At 40.8% G+C, this 18,372-nt stretch overlaps 1 protein-coding gene across 4 annotated transcripts in view; it reads left to right on the forward strand.

Annotated features, from left to right (window-relative positions):
• nbeaa (neurobeachin a) overlaps positions 1–18,372 on the forward strand; it is an 825,376-nt gene that overhangs the window by 780,534 nt on the left and 26,470 nt on the right. For 3 of the 4 annotated variants that reach the window (XM_080197465.1, XM_080197462.1, XM_080197463.1), the window contains 4 exons: positions 3,606–3,695; positions 9,374–9,566; positions 12,961–13,032; positions 17,192–17,347. In XM_080197465.1, coding sequence (XP_080053591.1) covers positions 3,606–3,695; positions 9,374–9,566; positions 12,961–13,032; positions 17,192–17,347 — 511 coding nt within the window. Of the gene's footprint in view, positions 1–3,210; positions 3,274–3,605; positions 3,696–9,373; positions 9,567–12,960; positions 13,033–17,191; positions 17,348–18,372 lie in introns of all 4 variants that reach the window. The other variant, XM_080197464.1, reaches the window with a different exon arrangement.

Here is an 18,372-nt window from a genome sequence, read left to right on the forward strand (position 1 = left end):
GTCTTGGGAGAGTGGTGAGTTTCGTGCTGGTTCTGGGAGGGGTTCCCCTTTGTGATCTGTGTCATAGCCCCCCTTTAATAGATCCCCTTCGTGATCACCACTCAGGCTCCACTCCCATACAGGCCCCACTCCCACTCAGACCCCACCTCAATTCAGGCCCCTCACCCTTGGCATCACCCCGGCACTGCCAGTGCTCACCTGGCGGTGCCCAACTGGTACTTCCAGTGTGCCAGGTGGACATTGTCATTGTGCCAGATGGACATTGCCAGATAGCCACTTCCCAGCCACTTACCGACCATCCAGGAACTTCAAAGGTCTCTGAGTCCCCTGGTGTGACCATCATGCCTGATCTTGCTAGTGGAGATCAGTAGTAATTCACGCTGAGTTTTCGCCAAGCCCGAGGGTTGGAAGACCCTGAGAGCTGGAAGAATCCAACATTGAATGGGCTAAGCAGATATAAGTGCTATTTTAAATATGCTAACCAGCCTCATGCCCTTTTTGGGTGAGATCCGGCTAGCGGCAGTGGCAAAGGACTGGGACGATTGCAAATTGTTTGGCGCTAGGCACAAAACCTGTTTTTAGACTCACATACAATTTTCCAAGATTGGTGCAATCTGTGCCAGGTGCAGCAAGACTGGAAAATCATGGCCAGAGAATATGCAAGCTGATATAGATAAGTGAGTGGGCAAAAATTGACAGATGGGGTAAAAGATTTAAGGAATGTGAAGTTATTCACATTGATAGAAAAGATAAAAATGCAACATATTATTTAAGTAAAGACTACAGGATGTTACATTATAGAGGAATCTGGGTATACCATACATGAATCACAAAAGATAGTATGCTGGTACAATAGATAATTGGGAAGGCCAGTGGAATGTTGTTACAACTGTATTAAGCATTGGTGAGACCACACATGGCGTACAGCACATAGTTTTGGTCTCCTTATTTAAGGAGGGATTTATTACCGTTGGAGGCAGTTCAGGGAATATTTACTTGGTTGATTCCTGGGTTGATGGGATTGCTCTATAAAGAAAGATTGAGCAAGTTAGGCCTATATCCATTGGAGCTTAGAAAAATGAGTGGGAATCTTATTGAAATATTTAAGAATCCCAGTCAGTTTGACAGGCTAGATGCTGAGAGGATGTCTCTCTCCCCTCCCTAACACACACACACACACACACACACACACACACACACACACACACACACACACACACACACACACACAAAACACCCACCTCCACCCCCCGGGGGAATTTAGAACCAGGATGGAGGGAGGAGGGAACATGGTGCCACAGTTTCAGAATAATTAAGGTGGATGTGAGGAGGAATTTCTTCTTTTACAGAGTCATAAGTCTTTGCAGTTCTCTATCCCAGAAAGTAGTGGAGGCTGGGTCATTGAATATATTCAAAACTGAATTGGACAGATCTTTGATCCATAAAGGAATTGAAGGTTGTGAGGAAAGGCAGGAAATTGGAGTTAAGGCCATGATCAAATCATCCATGATGTTATTGAATGGTGGAGCATGCTCAAGCAATTGACTGGCCTCATACTGTTTTTATGAATGCATGTTCCACTGTGTAACACTGAGAGTGTATTTGCTGGAAAGTTGAGCTCCAACATGACACTGATATTGTCAAATTAGCATTGTATGGAAATTGACATCATGATCTGCCTGCCCTTCATACCATTGGTGATGTTCCCTGAGCGTGTGCTAATATTTGCATCAAAATGATATCCACCCAATACAATTGTGTGAGTGCTTTGATGTCATTTTGAAGTTCTAAGAGCTCTCATGGAATCTAAAAGTGGGCACTTACAAGCCCAATTCTCACTCATTGTGTTTTGGCATATAGGGGGAAAGCAAAAACCTGTTTTACATAGAGTGCATTCCCCATATGGTGTGCAATAATTGTTCTTAACTCATCAGCAAAATGTAAAATGCTGGATACTTAAAGTCCCAGCATCAGCCTAACTGATCTATATTATCACAGTCTCTGAACAAAAGTAGGGGGGGGGAATTTTCCCATATTGCCTGCCACAGAGATCATAGGGGTTTTTGGGGGATGAGGTGGTGGACCATGCAAAGGTCTGCTGACCTCAGGCGAGATTTTGTGGTTTTCAAGCAACTGCGACCAGAAAATCCCACCCTAGGTTTTAACGTATGATAACGTATGAATGATGTAGCTAAATTTTCTGTAATTAACAAGATTCTGTTGAGGATGTCAAAGTTATTCATAAGAACATAAGAAATAGGAGCAGGAGTAGGCCACCTTCGAGCCTGCCCCACCATTCAATAAGATCATGGCTGATCAATTCGAAATTGAAAACAGTGGCCATTATCAAGGAAACTGCTCATGTAGTGAATACTAAATTAGGTGAAAACATATTGAACCTTTTAGCCTTAAGAGAAAAGAGTAACTTCTAATGGGGAACCCATTTCCAGTCATTTGTTTTTTATAGTATGTACATGTCTCCTTCACCACACCATCAGTCCTTTTAAACTTTGAGACCTGCTTACAGTTTCATCAATATAAGTGTAAAAGTTAATGTAATCAGAAAAATTGTAGTTTTTTTGTTAATATTTAACCTCTAGTTTTCAAAAACTGAACTGAGCTTTTGGACCTAGTTTTCCTGTTTTGTCAAAGCATACAGGGGCTACACGGTTGTAATGCTTTTTAATCCCATTTTCTCTGATTAGACCTTCTATAGAAAAAGAACAAATTACTGGCTACCTCTGGTCTTGGTAATAAAAATAGCTGGAAGGAATTTTCCTCTTGCTTGACAGGCTATGGCTTTTCATCTATGCACTGCTGACTGACTTGTCTCCTCTGTGAAACCAGCTATTTCCTGATTTTCCACGGTAGGGCATAATTGGTAGTTTATGTAACATTTAATTCATTACACAAGAGAATCTCTTTCTGTCAGTCAGCTTGGTTTATATGAGAATTGGAGTGCTGCAATTATCTAAACACAGCCCTCGTATGGAATATGTAACTAACAAGGTGGTCATTCTGGAAAGGAAAAATAAAATGATGCCCACTTTCTTCAAAATACATGAATGTGCGAGATGAGGTAACTATTTTGTCACGGAAATATGTCAGAATTATTTTTAATGGGCAATTAAATAATTGCCAATTCTTCACTGCATTTGTTTCAAAGGATAATTGCTTCCTGGCCTATGACCATTTTGTCTTTTTTTGAAGATCCCAGAGCCTTATTTCGTTAGAGATCCCTATACATTTCTCCTTACATCAGATTTTACAAAGGTATTTCAGTTTAAAGCATTGATATGATATATGTGTATATACAAGTCTGTAATCTTCCTGCATGTTGTCATCAATTAACATTTTTTATTGACCCTTAACCCGTAAGAGTGAGTATGAAGGAAGAAAAGAATAATTAATCTCAGCATGTTGCAAAAAAAATGGATTGGCCACAACTAACATTTTGCTTAATTTTACAGACTGCAAGAGAAGCACATTTGCTATGAATTTCCAGAAATCTTAGCTGAGCTTGGATGTGCTTGCATTGTCAAGCAGAACATTTACCCTTCACTTTGACGCATATTGATCATGACAATCTTTCTTTTCTCCCTCAGGCCATGGAAGCACACATACAGAACCTTGGACAAATGCCATCTCAGTTGCTTATTGAGCCACATCCACCTCGAAGCTCTGCCATGCACCTGGTGAGAAATAATGTGTTTGGAATCTGTTTTACCTGAACTATACCTGGCGTAAAAACAAAATGCCGGGTTGCAACAAACAAGGAAGGCACGATTCTACAAAACTGAAAAAAAAACTGAACAATCGGTATCTGGTTGTTACCACAAAATCATTTCCACAATTAAAACTACAGATAATTTAATCACCTGTCCCCAAATTAAGAACAGCCCAGAATTCTTCAAAGTTTGGATATGTCGTTTAACCAGTAAAGCATTGGAGTAGATCTTTTGAATTGGCACAGAAATTTATCATTGAACAGGAGTGCGTATCTCTTGACAGTTCTGAAACTCAATGCATCCCACATAATTTTATGTCCATTCATTTTAACTAATTACTCTCAGGCCTGTACTTCTTTTACTTAGCACATGCTACTATTGAAAAGTAAGCATTTCTTTTCTTCCCACCCCCCGCCCAACCCTGACAACATGGAGCGGGAGTTATCATGCATGCATGGTTACTGTAAGCTTAAAACTGGTGATCTAATCTGTAACAATGGATGAACAGGGAGTAGGAAAATGGTAAGCGAACCAGTAAGACACCAAATGGGTCGAAAATGAGTACTGATCACATGCGTGAGGATGAATGAAAAGCTGCAGAAGGGGACAATTACTGGAGGGAGATGGTGAGGGGAGAAAAATGTTTAGGGACTATGCTTGCTAAGCAGTCACTGAGAATCTGAGGTAACAGTATTAAAGGTTTGCAGTACTATTGAAATTAATAATAATAAAAGTGATGGGAGAGACTGGAATATAAATGATAAAAACTGAGGCAAATGGAGAGTAACTAGAAAAGGGGATGATAATGAGAATTTAAATAATGGAGCAGGAAAGATACATAATACAGAGAGGAGATAGAAATACAAGGGGGTACAACATTTTAAAACATTTAAGAACAAATAAAATAGATCTTCATCATTGCTGTAATAAAACCAGCAAAAATGATGTAGTGAATTGTAATAAAAGATTCTGAAGAAAATAAATGGCTGTAGTGTCAAACTAAAATGCAAAAAGACAAGATAATCATGAAAGATAGTAGCAAATGTCAACATGAGCAAAACTGCAGGACATCAACAAATAATATTTACCACATTCCCTCATCACATTTCAAATGTCACCACAAATTTATGTGACAACTTTAAATAAGGGAAAAAAAACACAGCCATTTGGCATTTACAAGTCACCCAGCAACTGACTGATGATATCTTTGTTAGTACATGAGCCCAGGTGGGAAATTTCAATTTCCTCTTGCCCACGTGCAGGCATTAAGTGGATCATTAAAATGCAAAGGGAGACCCATCTGCTGGCTCACTACCCCAGTGTGACCAACTACAGTTTTAAATTGCACCTGAAGCTAGCACTGTTGCCTCACAGCTCCAGGGATCCAGGTTCAATTCCTAGCTTGGGTCACTGTCTGTGCGGAGTTTGCACATTCTCCCTGTGTCTGCATGTGTTCCCTCCGGGTCCTCCGGTTTCCTCCCACAGTCCGAAAGAAGTGCTAATTAGGTGCATTGGCCACGCTAAACTCTCCCTCGGTGTACCCAAACAGGTGCCGGAGTGTGGCGACTAGGGGATTTTCAGAGTGGCTTCATTGCAGTGTTAATATAAGCCAACTTGTAACACTAATGAGGGGGTTGGACTATAAAGAGAGGCTGAATAGACTGGGTCTGTGCTCGTTGGAGTTTAGAAGTATGAGGGGGGGATCTTGTAGAGACGTATAAGATAATGAAGGGGGTGGATAGGGTAGAGGTAGAGAGATTCTTCCCGTTCAGAAAGGACAGCAGGACTAGAGGGCACAGCCTCAAGATAAGGGGGGGGGAGCAGTTTAGAACGGAGTTGAGGAGGAACTTCTTCACTCAAGGGGTGATGAATCTCTGGAATTCTCTGCCCGAAGAAGTGGTGGAGGCTACCTCGCTAAATATATTTAAGACACGGGTAGATAGGTTTTTGGTAGGCAAGGGAATTAAGGGTTATGGGGAGAAAGCGGAAAAGTGGAACTGAGCCACTTCAGATCAGCCATGATCTTATTGAATGGCGGGGCAGGCTCAAAGGGCTAGATGGCCTACTCCTGCTCCTATTTCTTATGTTCTAATAAATAAACTTAATAAACTTGTCTTTCAGTAAATAGACAGTTGGGCTTCGGTAATGTTATCTGATCCCTATTGCAATATTAATCCAAGGCCTGAGCATGGAGCCCTGTAGTTTCCCTGCCAGATAAAAAACTATCAAGAAATGGATTTAAGGTTAGAATAAGTCCAGAGTTTTTTTTAACGCATTTGTTTCCTTTTGCACTACAAATAACAGGAACTGTCCTCCAGGAAACATTAGGCCTTTCCTGCCTTGGGATTCCCTGACACATTTCTGACCATGATTGCCACCAGAACCCCTCCTGAAGACCTCTTACTCTAGGGGTCTGCTTTATTCCTGATGGCCATGCAACATTACCTGTTGGGTAGCCATTTCCAAGCTTTTCCTTTTAGATCTTTTTGGAAGTCAGATAGCAGGGTGCTAATGAGGCATGACCGTTAAAATTCACTATGTCTCCTTGCCATTGCTCCTGTATAAGCTATTTATTCACTATGACTGTGTACCTGCCTGGGACTTAAAATCAACCCTCAAATGACTTTTCCAATGACACTTGGAGAAAGTAACTCAAGCTGTGACCTATGGCCTGAGGAGCAATTATATTCTGATCTCATTCACTGTTTACTTAACATAAATTAGATTTTCTAAGTTTGAAGGGGCAGAGGGTGAGATGCTGCCCCCACTCCCTCCTCCCCTGCCCCACAGCATGTTTGTCAGCGGCAAAGGCAGTTCATCATTGGCCGCCAGTAGGATCTTCTGGTCCCACCGCTGTCTATGGCGTTTTTGTGTGGCTTGCCCATACTGTCACCTTTGTCAGGTCCAAAAATCCAGCCAGGGCCAGAAATTCCTGCCCATAGTTTCACTGTAGCAGAAAGATACATTGTACTTCACATAGTTTAATACCCTGTCCTTAAAGCACACTGCATTGCCTGACTTCCCATAAGATGATAGCAGGAGTACTACAGAAAGTTTGTTTGTATGGTTTTGTGTATGCACATGTACTGGAACCTAGAATTTGCAAGTAGTTACAACTGTCTTCTGGTTGTCCTTGTGAATTTCTAAGTAACAGTAAGTACATAGATTTACCTGTTTACAGTGCTGACCTAATAGACCAAGTTATCATGCTGCAGACCCTAAGACCACTTCAGCAGCAATGTCACAAGAAATCATTGCAAACAAAGAATTTATAATGTACTGTACATACAGAAAGACTAGATGTCTGACTTGGACAACTCCTTCAAAATCATTTTGCCCCCCTTTTTTTCCCAGCCTCAAGGGAAAAAGAAGATTTAATTAATATTTTAATCCTCACTCATTGTAATGATGCTGCAGCTGCCATTTAAAGTATAACCAATCAAAACATTGATACTATTTCTATTTTACTTTACTGCTCAAACTAAAACAAGATCTAAATTATTCTTAGTTCAAACCCATTGCATCTATCACAATAATAGTTGGGATTATAGCCAGTAGAAAATTAAAGTTGTTGGTAACATTTGGAGGAAAGTTAGAAATAAGCAAAGTAATATTTGCCAAGCAGAACGAGAGAAAGGCAACAGCCTAGTCAATATATTTAAAAACATGTCTTTAATTTCAGAAGAGTCTTTGTTTCAAGTAAAACATATCCTGTTCAAAATTCAAATTTGTTAAAACTTTGCATTATGGGATCCAGAAATCTGTGAGGATGCATTCTTTTTTGTGCACCTACATAGAACATAGAACATTACAGTGCAGTACAGTCCCTTCGACCCTTGGATGTTGCGCTGACCTGTGAAAACCAATCTAAAGCCCATCTAACCCACACTATTCCATTATCATCCATATGTTTATCCTATGACCAATTAAACGCCCTTAATGTTGGCAAGTCCACTACTATTGCAGGCAGGGCATTCCACGCCCTTACTACTCTCTGAGCAAAGAACCTACCTTTGACATCTGTCCTATATCTATCACCCCTCAATTTAATGCTATGTTCCCTCGTGCTAGCCATCACCATCCGAGGAAAAAGGCTCTCACTGTCCACCCTATCTAATCCTCTGACCATCTTGTATGCCTCTATTAAGTCACCTCTTAACTTTCTTCTCTGTAATGAAAACAGCCTCAAATCCCTCAGCCTTTCCTCATAAGACCTTCCCACCATACCAGGCAACATCCTGGTAAATCTCCTCTGCACCCTTTCTAATGCTTCTACATCCTTCCTATAATGCAGCGACCAGAACAGTAGGCAATACTCCAAGTGCAGCTGCACCAGAGTTTTGTACAGCTGCAACAGAACCTCATGGCTCTGAAACTCAATCCATGTACCCAATAAAAGCTAACACACCTTCTTAACAACCTTATCAGCCTGGGTGCCAACTTTCAAGGATCTGTGCACATGGACACTGAGATCTCTCTGCTCATCCACACTACCAAGTATCTTACCATTAGCAAAGCATTCTGTATTCCTGTTACTCCTTCCAAAGTGAATCACCTCACACATTTCCACATTAAACTCCATTTTCTACCTCTCAGCCCAGCTCTGCAGCTTATCTATGTCCCTCTGTAACCTGCAACATCCTTCCGCACTGTCCACAACTCCACCGACTTTAGTGTCATCCGCAAATTTACTAACCCATCCTTCTATGCCCTTATCCAACTCATTTGTAAGTTATAAAAATGGCAAACAGCAATGGCCCCAAAACAGATTCTTGCAGTCCACCACTAGTAACTGAACTTCCAGGATAAATATTTCCCATCAACCACCACCCTCTGTCTTCTTACAGCTAGCCAATTTCTGATCCAAACCGCTAAATCACCTGGCTAAGATTTTTTTGTCAATAACTCTACCAAAATTGTGGGGAAATGCAAACTCCTGGTACTGGCGATCCAGGCGTCACCAATACCAATTCCCTTGTTTGGGGTAGATAGAGATTCCGCTCCAACATGCCATTCCAGAATCCCAATAAAAGCTGAGGACCTGGCACATGTCTTGGCTATAATTTGGAGCCCTGTCATATACTTATAGTGAAGGTATAGTGAGCATGCACTGGAAGAGTGGTAGATTTTTAGTTGCACAGCATTTTATTCAGTTACCATGCTTTATTCACAGGGTTTGAACAGAAGGTGCCAATGCAGCATCTAAAGTTTGACTAAAATAATAACGTGTTTATTCTTACTACTTTGCTGAGTATCAAATTATTTAGAACTTCACAGCAGATGATTTACCAAAACTATTTTCGTTTATCTATTTGGCTGTTCTTTCCAATATATTTTTGTTTTGTTATTCAGTGATAGAACGAATGGATGTGTTTTTTGTACTGAATGTTTCTTGTACATGAAACCCCTTCTGTGGTACCTGATAATTCCAGCTCCACTTGGACCCCTTAATGCCTATCCCATTGTATGGTCCAGTTCTAGACTCCCTACATATGGGTGCTGTTTGTTTTGTCAAAATAGCAGCATATTTTCCTGATGCATGTAAATACTTTGCCTACTGTTTTTTCCCTGTTTTTCCAGACCTCCACATTAATTGTTTTCCCTTCTACCTCTTCTGTTTTCTCCTCTTTGTTTCTACTCAACAGTGTTTCCTTCCACAGAGCCCACTCATGTTTAAGGATCAGATGCAGCAAGATGTTATAATGGTGCTAAAATTTCCATCCAACTCCCCTGTTACCCATGTGGCAGCCAACACGCTGCCTCATCTAAGCACCCCTGCTGTGGTCACTGTGACCTGCAGCAGGCTGTTTGCAGTGAATAGGTGGCATAACACTGTAGGTAAGTGAAAACACTATCTTTGAATCTTTTTAATATTCATTACATGGAATTTTGTTACTTTGTGGTTATTCTTATTTTCAGTATTCCTGCTACTTCATGCAATGAGGTGTCAAAATAAATTGGTGGTGCAATAGACAAATGAGCATATATTTTGCATCATAGACTGGGATGATATAACTTTCTATTCCACTGAAATCAAATCTTTCCAAACTACCAATACTACCAAAATTCAATATGTGAACCTAGTGTTGTTTAAAAACAACTTGTTTCTTGCAAGTAACACATATTCTATTTGAAGTACCTTGTAATAGTTAAAATTTAGCATTGTGGGATATGAAAATCTGTGAGGCATGAAATACTCAGTGTATATGTGATAATTAATTTTTCCTTAAAATCACAATGGCATGTCTTCCTGTATTTCCAGATTATTGTCTATTTTCATGGGCTAAAACAAGAATTTGAATGGGCAGCAGGACAGATATAGGTACAATTATAGGATATTAAAGAACTTCATTGGATCACATTATTATATAATGCAGAGCATAGTTCCAGTATCCAAAGATGTGCTTGTTAAGTGGATTGGCCATGCTAATGTGCCCTTTAGTGTCCAAACATATATTGATTAGAGGGACTAGTCATGATAACTGTGTGGGGCTACAACGATAGGGAGAGGGCCTGGGTAAGATACTCTGTCGGAGAGCCAGTGCAGACTCAATGGGCCAAATGGCCTCTGCTGCACTGCAGGGATTCTATGACCTTATGATCTCTGCTGTAGCATTGCTGTTGTAAATTTCTGAAGAAGCAATACAAAAAATATATTGTAGTTTACACTTCTCCATTTAATTTTATCGTGGCCTTAAATTTAAATTGTAACAAAATTTCTGACAGCCTGTTCTGCAATTTTTTGTGACTCCAAATATTCAAGATATTTGTGAAACAGCTATACAAGCAACGGCTATGCCTTGACCACCTTACAAATAAACATTTTTCAGGTCGCGAAAACCTGTATAAAGATGCTGTTTCTGTTTTTATTAATTGATGTTAACAGTTACAGCAAATATCAATGCCCGTTGTTCCTTTAGTTTCTAAACTGAGATGTTATTTGTTGAAATAAATAAATTAATAGTGAAACTAATTGTCCTTTTTGGTTCTGTACATTCTGGAACATACCTTCAAATCATTTGGCTATTGATCTTTATGGCCTTTTCAGACAACCGTATGTTCTGATTAAAATGTATATAGCTTCTGAAAGTCAGTGGAAGCAACTTCATTAATGTTAGGACGTTTTCTCCTCGTGAATTTTGCATGTGATACAGTGGGGTATTTTTATATTTAGTTAATCCTTTCTATAAGATTATCTTTCACAGTCATTATCTTTTAGAAATGTTTTGCATGGCTTTTAATAATGCTGTAAGAAATATGGATTATATTTATCAAATATTCATTGTATATCAAATTATATATCAAATACTAAAGCAGGTCAAGTTGAAAATATCTGAATATTTGGTAAACAAGTAAAATAAATATTAAATATATCAGTCTGAAAGATTTTAATTTTTAGGAAGTAATATAAGTAATATGTTTGCTTTGTGTATTATGTTGTGACTAGTTTTACAACTTTTTCTAATAGCCATTCCTTCCTCCTCTTTTATCAGTAAGGGTTTAAGGAGAAATAAAGCATAGAACATAGAACACTACTGCACAAACAGGCCCTTCGGCCCACAAGTTGCGCCGATCATATCCATACCTACCAGGCCTATCTATAACTCTCAATCCCATTAAATCCCATGTACTCATCCAGAAGCCTCTTAAAAGACCCCAAGATGGCGGGTTTCTCTGTTACCGTCAGATAGATCATCACACTGTTTATTTGATGGGCTAAAAGTGCTGGATGGCATAAGCGGTAGTTGGTTGGCAGTTGTCATGTGAAGTTGGAAGGGGTACTGAGCGTGAGCTGGCCATGAACTTTGAAGAAGATCTGATGCCCAGGCAATTGCCTGTGGATGATTGGGATACAATTGAAGACTTTGACCCAAGTGTGCCACCCAGAACACCCCAAGAATACTTGAAAAGAGCCCAGATTGAAGCATCAAGATGTCATGAAGTAGTTGTGGCAAAAATTGACCCAGGAAAGTTGAAAAGAAATCAGACCGTGAATGTTTCACTATCTGGATGTCAACCTGCCCCTGCAGGATTTTCTCCCTGTCTCCGATGGCAGCAGCAGCAAGTAGCATGTTTGGTGTAAAACTCTTTGAAGGAGGGTAGTATTATTTACAAAATCTATGCCTAATGTTCTCTTTTATTCTCTCATCCTTGAACTCCACACCCGGTGGAATCTTCCCCACTTGACTTTTTCTAATGTAGGCCTAGACATTAAAGCACAACATAACCAACACAACTCCAATCTTCATCTAATGCCCATACAGTAAACATAATTAGATAATGCTCAGAAGGGAGAGTTGTGATTCAATTTTCTGCTCCATGGTTCAGAAAAAAATGAGGCAAATTTCAATGCCAATATTATTGCAGTGTCAAGATCATATAATTCAGCACTGGCAAGAGACCATGAGGTAGATTTGGGTTTTGCTGTCTGGAATATAATCTGGAGGGTCAAATTTTAATTCAATCAATTTCAATCAAATGAAAAGCAGGTGGGTTCTACAAAGGGAATGTGATCTTGTTGCGAGATTACCAAACAGACAATGAAGGCAAAATCTACCCCCATTTCTGGGAAGTACATGTTTTGTTACTTACTACATTGAAAAAAAGTGACACTGCTTTGTCTTAGTTTAAATGTTTTCTGGGCCATGTGAAACTGTCTTTACCATGGTGCACTAAACCAATGAAATATATAAACTAGCATCATGTTCTGGGTTGCAAACATTGCACGTCATTTTAAAAGCATTTAGACAGTTACATGGGTCAGATGGGTATAGAGGGATATGGGCCAAGTGCAGGCAGTCGGGGCCAGCTTAGTGGTTAAAAACTGGGCGGCATGAACAAGTTGGGCCAGAGGGCCTGTTTCCATACTGTAAGCCTTTATGACTCTGACATCAAAAGGCGGAAATACATAGTCCATCAGCCATTTCAGTATATCCGGCTACAACAACTATAATGTCTTTGATGCATGCTTGGCAAAGGTATAATGAAAGGAAATGCACACTGATTCAAAGAAGGAGATATTACAATGGCAGATCAGGAGCTTGTTCAAAGAGATATTTTAAGAAGAATCTTGGGTGATGGAGTTCAAAAAGCAAATTTCACAGCTTGGAAACAGATACAGTTTTGCCCATAACCCATTTTAATACGAGTAGTATACCCAAAGTAGTTGCATATTATAAGTTCATTACATTAATTCTATTATTTGTGAGACTTTTTTATTATTTCTCTGCAGGTCTTAGGGGAGCTCCAGGATACTCGCTGGAACAGGCCCATCATTTGCCGATTGAAATGGATCCATTAATTGGTAAATACAATTAAGGGCAATGTTTTAAAGAAATTAATTATAAAATTAAAATAAATCCATCACTAGTTCTTGGTTAATATTAGCATTAAAATATTTATGCAGGAATACAGTTTTGTTATAACTATGACAATTAAATTACCTGTCTTAATATTTGTAATCTTGATGCAAAAATTAGTTTTACTTTCACTCCAAACATAGCCACCCCTTCCCATCTTCCTTTCCCCTCTGCCCACAAATAATGAATAGTGCTTGCCCTCCAAGGAACCACTTGATATTACAGGGTGATGGGCCTGGGTTGGATCAGCGGATGTCTTCTCAAGGCAGGAGGGTGATAACAAGTCGCAGTGAAGGAAGCTGTTATGCTGCTCAGAATCTGATGAAGCCTGACTTCTGTTTTTCTGGTGTCAGCCCACTGACCTAGCTCATGCCTAACTGTGGGATGGGGGCATTTTCCTCTGGGCCATCATAAGGGAGGGAGGGACATAACCTGAGGTTATGGCTCATGGACTGGCGAAGTTGTCACACAAGGATGACTGAGACTGGTGGCCTCATGGCTCTCACTTGTGGATGAGGCTGGAGGGTATGTGGCAGGTTCAAAGGTTTGATAGAGAGATAAGTTCACTCACATGGGGAAGCATTATGAGTGAGACGGATGACACTTTAGATGTTCAAATATGTTCGATGTGAATTTTTACAGTCAGTGCCCTTTTCTCCTTATCTACATCTGTGAGCGTTCACCCATGCCAACTCAATGGTCCTCTACCTTCTTAACTTTCCATGGCCTCCCATTCATTCTAGGTATGTCCCCAGGAGCACGTCAGAGTTGGAGACAACCAGCTGCATTCCTCACCCTTTGGCCTGTGCTGCCTTTGGTGGGTACACTCTGAAGGGCCCAGGCGGACTTTCGAATGTCACATGCTATCTTGTTCTGCTCGCTGCCCAGTAGATGCACCAGTGTCAGGAGGGGTAGGATTCAGAAGTACTGCAGACTGCCGGGGTCTCCTTGATGGAAGATCCCAGGGTGGGCACCAGTGCTTCCTCCTCCACTGGGGTGCTCATTGGTCCCTGGGCTACTCCCTGGAATGGAGGGCAGCTGCAGTGAGCTCTAGAAGCCTTTGATTCAAGTAGGGCTGCCAGTCCTGGAGGCTCGCCAATGTCTGAGCCATGGTGGTCAAGCTCTCAGCCATGGTCCTGTGTGACTGGGCCAAGCAATGTGTGCTTCAGTAATGTTTACCAGCACTTGGGACATGTCCTGATGTGACTCGACCCTTCAGTGTTACACCTTAGCCATGGACATCACAGAATGAGCTAAGCCTTGGATGTCATCAGACATGGCTCAGACATCTTTCCCCAGGCTCTCCACTGGGGATGCCACCCTTGCAGTGTTAGTCTTGGTACTACATAATGCTAGCAGCATCTCCTGTGAAAGCAGATTTCCAGACTTCCCCAGTTGTGCCTGCATTTGCTGAAAAATCACTGACACCCTTTCCTGTAAAGCCTGCGATTGCATCTCGACAAGTGATGGAATGACTTTTTCCAGAGGTCAGACATCTGGCTTGGGGACAGCTGTTTTCTGGGATCCAGCAGCCCTCCGACTGCCCACTCCCCTGGAAATTCCTCCTTCCACCTGATGTTCCTCAGTAGCTGTGTTGTGCACATCCCATTGTGACCTAGAAGCCTGTCCACTCGCATGTCCCATGAGGTCTCTGTTTTGGTGGATGGTGCTGGTGAAGGCAATGGTGATAACTCGGTGTCCTCCATAGTGCTGTGCTCTGGGGTCTTCTGAGTGGCTGCTTGGCGGGGGTAATGAAGCCAGATAGCTGGCCTCATTTGATGGAAATCCTGAAAGACAAAGGATATGGGGTGAGCGTTTGCTTTGTGGCATGGTGGCCTTGCACTCTGCCACGGCTTGCCTATGGGGCTACCCAGCGAGGTCCATCGCCCTCACTTTAAAGGGCATAAGGACTCTGATATCAGCAAATTCCCCTGCCCGCCTTTTGCTGCTTGCTCTTGTTATGGACAGTGTTAACCTGCAGAAACATGAAGAGGACATTGTGAGGCACTCGCCTGGTGGGAATGTTTGTGGGGTGAGAGGGGAGATGGGCATTAGGTGGCATGTGTGGGCACTGGGCCCAGCTGTAGAGGAGGTTTGAAGGGGATTGCTGGGGCGAGTTGGGGCAGGGGGCGCTCTCTGAAATAGATGCTGGTAGGTGAAAGTTTAGGTCGCTCTAAGGTGACATGGAAGGGGATTAATGGAAAAATGTCAGGGTTAGGAGAGCTGCCAAGGGCAGGTGGGTGATCACCCCTTGTACCTCTAAGGAGGTCATTCATCTTCTTGCAACACTGTAACCCAATCTTCCTTGTCAGACTGCTGACAATTACAGCCTCCCCCTTGCATCCCAGGCTCGATAGAAGACGCTAGATGCGGATCTTCGACCCACATGAGGAAAGAGTGTGGCTCTCCTCTCTCTCACGGTATCCAGTATGTGGTCCTGGTCAGAGTCCAGGAACCTTGGGGCTGCCTTCCTTGCGGCCATCGACTTGCCTGCAGACAAAGGGTCATCTGGACTCGAAATGTCTGCTCTTTTCTCTCCTTACAGATGCTGCCAGACCTGCTGAGATTTTGCAGCATTTTCTCTTTTGGTCTTGCCTGCAGTCAGCATCATATAAACAGTGTTTATATGATGCTCTCACTTGTTGAGGAGCCACAGCTGATTCCTGATTCCAGTAAATCATCACCAGGGAAGTCAGGAGTAGCGTGATCCATGCTAGGGGAAGGCAGATAATTCATTAACATGAGTTGAATAGCACCTGGCAAGCACTGCCAGCGCCAGTGTGAAACATTCCAAGTTTCCCACTGACAACACTTTGGACTATATAGAGTAATTGGAATAAACAGCAGTTTTTGCCTATATTCCACATACCAGTTCAGTCTTGGACTAGAAAATACTAAGTTTCCAGTTTGTGTACAAAAAGTTATAATTCTCTTGCGTAAGTTTGACTGGGGAAAAAGCTTGTGAACTGAAAAAGTTTTTCTTATTTTATGACGTGGAGATGTCAGCATTGTTCTAGGGTGGGCTCAGTAAGAAGCTCCGAAAGTGTGTGATTCCAAATAAACCTGTTGGACTTTAACCTGGTGTTGTGAGACTTCTTACTGTTTCTTATTTTAGGGTAAGTAACCAACATAGCGTTCAGCTATGGTTACATTTAGATTAAGGTATGAAAACATTTATAAGGTAAACCTCCTTCAATGTATGGGACTAGATTTTTATCTTTACCGCTTGGATGGCAATCTGACTGGACCATCCACCCATTGTCGTACCTCACCAACGTATGTTCCAATGAAGTTAATGGAATGAAGATCCAGTGAGCTCTGAAAGAAGTGGACAATTCACCCCACCAGATTACCTGCAGACAGTGAAGACAGAAATTTAATTCACTGTTTCCTAACTAAATCTTATCTGTTAAATAACACAAAAATGAGAATATGTTGTTTTTTCTTTCCAATGTTTAGTATAAAGAAAGCTGAATCCAAGGACTCTTTAGATGTGGTTTGTTACCCCTGATCACTGTCAATCTAAGAATCTGTGCGTTCCCTAACATGTTCCTGTTGTTAGGTTCATGACATATGGTTACTGGGTTTTAACTTTGTATTTGTCTCTCTGTTTCTGTCACTCCAAGGCCTCTCTCAATAGAAAGACATGTTTTTTTTAGCTCCCAGAGTGATTGTTCTACTGAGAGGTTACTAAATCAAACTGTCTTGGAGATATAGGCTACTACTCTTGCTTTATTTTCATTTGAAAAGCACCGAAGTTTGGCCTTGCATGTCAAATTGTTTTTCTTCTGTCATGAGTGCCTCAGTTTATTGTTTTTTAAAACCTCTTTGAAGGAGATTTAAAAAAAACCTCAGTGAGAAAAATGTGCAAAATAAAAGCTAAACCAGTCTGATTTACTGGGAGGAGCAAATGTTTGTACACATCACAGATAAAAGCCTTTCTCAATTGCCATCTTTTAAATTCATATTTGTAGCGCTTTTGCCAAGATTAAGCGGATAATCAAGGTGGAAATTATGTTTGCTGAGAAGAATCTGACCAGTAGGTGTTTTGTGTCTGAGCTCAGCATGAACTTGAAATTATTCTTCTTTGTTTTCTCTTCACAGCCAATAACGCTGGTGTGAACAAGAGGCAGATCACAGACCTTGTGGATCAGAGCATTCAGATTAACGCACACTGCTTTGTTGTGACAGCAGATAATCGTTACATCCTCGTTTGTGGATTCTGGGATAAGAGTTTTCGAGTGTACTCAACAGAAACAGGTATGTGACAGTACCAAGTGACTTCTAGAAATTAAGGATTATGGTTTGAAAATTAGAGCAACCAATGGTATTAATTTCAATGTAGTCATGCTTGTGACATAGGGTTAACCCATCCATCTCTTCATTGTACCTCCTTGTAATGTAGGAGTGCACGGTAGAGACATTTATGATAATTATCTGAGGCTTCAGCTAAAAAAAATAGTTTGTTGATAAAATAGCATAAACATCAGATTTATTTGTAAATGGAAATACTAATCCAAGCTTCATACTGTCCAGGACACACGTTTTTCAAATCTAAATGTTGACACTAAAATATGCTGATACTTTTAATGTAACCATTTCTAAATTTAATTTTACTCTCCACTACTTTTCAATTTAAACGTAGAACATAGAAAATAGCAAGCTGCAAAAGGAAGGTGGAAAACAATTGGCAAATGAAAACATAAATCAAAATATTAATTCTAGCAAGAAAAGCTAATTAATCATTTCTGATATGTTCTGACTGAAAAGTTAATTCATTTAGCTCTTCTCAGCATTTGTATTTATATGTCAACTTTTTACCATTTAATTATTTGGTACAAAGGAATAATCTCAATTTGGCGTCATAAAGTGATCAATATGTTATTCCTTTTATCTTTATTTCTGTTGTCATCTCTCTGCATTAACTTCAGTCGCCATTTTTCATCTGAGCTGACATTAAGACTGTTGTCAGAGTATTTGATGTGAAGGATGTCACATACCTTCTCATCATCTGACAACTTGCAACAACAATTTGTTTTTGTACCTTTGGAGAGGTGTTGGAGAAGGATTATGTGGTCAGCCATGTCAAAGGCTTCAGTTGAGTCAAGAAAAACAAGGAGGGATAGCTTACCTTTGTCACAGTCATCATATAGGATGTCCTTTGTGTCTTTGATGAAGGCTATTTCAATACTTTGGCAGGGACAGAAGTTTAATTGAGATTTCAACATGGAGTTTTAGGAAAAATGCATACAGATGTGGGAAGAAACAAGTTCAAGGATTTTAGT

This window comes from Carcharhinus amblyrhynchos, chromosome 10, assembly GCF_965287045.1.
Source record: "Carcharhinus amblyrhynchos chromosome 10, sCarAmb.v2.hapA, whole genome shotgun sequence".
NCBI lineage: Eukaryota > Metazoa > Chordata > Chondrichthyes > Carcharhiniformes > Carcharhinidae > Carcharhinus > Carcharhinus amblyrhynchos.